Here is a 1,599-nt window from a genome sequence, read left to right as displayed (position 1 = left end):
CGGGGAGTTGAACAGAAGGTGGTAAGGGGTTGAATATGCACATTCGTTCAATTGCTATGCTCCATACCACACATGTTTACACATACTGAAAGAAGTTAGATCCATTATTACGTGTCCTGAAAACCCTACAAGAACAATTTGAATATTTCTATCCTAATCATATCCTTTTTTGAATTTGATGGAAAACTAGTTTTTCTCATTTTAGTGTGGTGTTTCTTCACATTACCTCTCCCTCCAGTTCCTCTGGTGTCACATCAAATGGGATATCTGATAGAATGTCATCATTTTCCAAAATCCCTTTCAGCTGCATTTCACTGGCATGTACCAGTGCCTCTAACTCCGATGTTTCAAAATCTTTTGAACGTCTTTCCAATTTACTTTTATTTTTCTTGCGATTAACGCCAATACCGCCATTTCGGATGCGACGTTCCCGTTGAAATTTACGCGCCAAGTTTATGGGTAAACGTTGACGTTTTGGTTTGGCTTTTATGGGACGTCGTTTTCCTTAAAGAGAATAAAATATGTTTAGAAATCATGCTTTCAAAAGTAATGGTAAGGGATGTAACAAACCTTTGGTTGTTTTGGCATTTCTGAAATAGTTCCCAGGCATCTTTAGTTTCAGGAATTTATTAATCTTTGGAAAAAGGGAAGACAAAAGGAAGAATGTAAAGCTTAGATCTAGTCCATGTGCCCTGTGATGAACGGTAAATTACTTACAACTACGTAAATCCTTGGATTGGCTGTTGTCTGGAACTACCATTCATTTGGATTACAAAGCCGGCGTTGTAAAAATCAATGGGGTGTCCTAATGGGGAGAAAGAGGACTGAAAACATAACTTATAAAACGCAGAATCAAAACAAAACAGATTAGGCACAATTAGTTCGAAAATCGCCCCGAAAGCAGCTGTTTAAACAAATTAGTATGTTCAGTGATATTTTCAATAGAAACATCATTCACAATAGCAAGAAGAGAGTTCAAAACAATTGCCTCATGTGTTTTTGTTAATAGTAGCCGTTACAATTACACCAGTTATATTTAAAATTAAATATTTCTAAATATCTCCGTATTCCATTGCACAATTATTCAAGGTAGACTATAGCAGCATATAAATTACACGTTTTTTTCATATTGTGGCTTGTATATACACAAACTTTTTGAATGTGCATGTGATGTTTTGAAAAATATAATAGTACGTTATCATTGTGCAGTATTTCATTAACCCAGTGAGTTTAAATTTCCAATTCCTTCAATATATGCCAAATAAATCCTCTTTTAGAGTTAATCCGGTACAAAGTTCTAATGTAAATGCCGTTTAAGGTTAGTTTAGGGGATGTGACCTTCCGATCCCCTGTGATCATCCAAGAAGAAAGATGGAGAAAGGGAATAGAGACGACAGAATCTAATAAAACCGACTTCAGTTTTTTTTTTAATGATGTTATAGATTAAATTATGGTCCATAGTTGAATTGAAGGTTAGATACGGTGTAAATTGAACAGTGGGTTTTAACTTCTCATATGTGCCGGCTGCAGGCCAGAACTGGACAGTGTACTACATTCGCATGTCATTGTTCCATTGCCTGGGTTACTGCTCCCGTGTGA

The 1,599-nt window shown here is 36.1% G+C and overlaps 1 protein-coding gene across 1 annotated transcript; it reads right to left on the bottom strand.

Annotated features, from left to right (window-relative positions):
- Nucleotides 1-217: 217 nt before the first annotated feature.
- LOC133338312 (uncharacterized) lies at nucleotides 218-610 on the bottom strand. Its single transcript, XM_061546489.1, has 2 exons — nucleotides 571-610; nucleotides 218-504 (listed from the first exon to the last, which is right to left on the bottom strand). The coding sequence occupies exons 1-2, from the start codon at nucleotides 608-610 to the stop codon at nucleotides 218-220; spliced, it is 327 nt and encodes a 108-aa protein (XP_061402473.1).
- Between the last annotated feature and the right edge of the window lie 989 nt (nucleotides 611-1,599).

Source organism: Musca vetustissima, unplaced genomic scaffold (assembly GCF_032173495.1).
Source record: "Musca vetustissima isolate MV318-11 ecotype Yass unplaced genomic scaffold, APGP_CSIRO_Mvet_v1 utg1641, whole genome shotgun sequence".
NCBI classification, from domain to species: Eukaryota; Metazoa; Arthropoda; class Insecta; order Diptera; family Muscidae; genus Musca; species Musca vetustissima.
This window is presented reverse-complemented; position numbering and strand designations above follow the sequence as displayed.

Bases quoted from the DNA above. Each gene is read 5' to 3' on its own strand.
- LOC133338312 (XM_061546489.1), bottom strand. From the start codon at position 610: ATGCCTGGGAACTATTTCAGAAATGCCAAAACAACCAAAG. The intron at 505-570 runs GTTTGTTACATC...ATTCTCTTTAAG, and splicing joins AAATGCCAAAACAACCAAAG to GAAAACGACGTCCCATAAAA.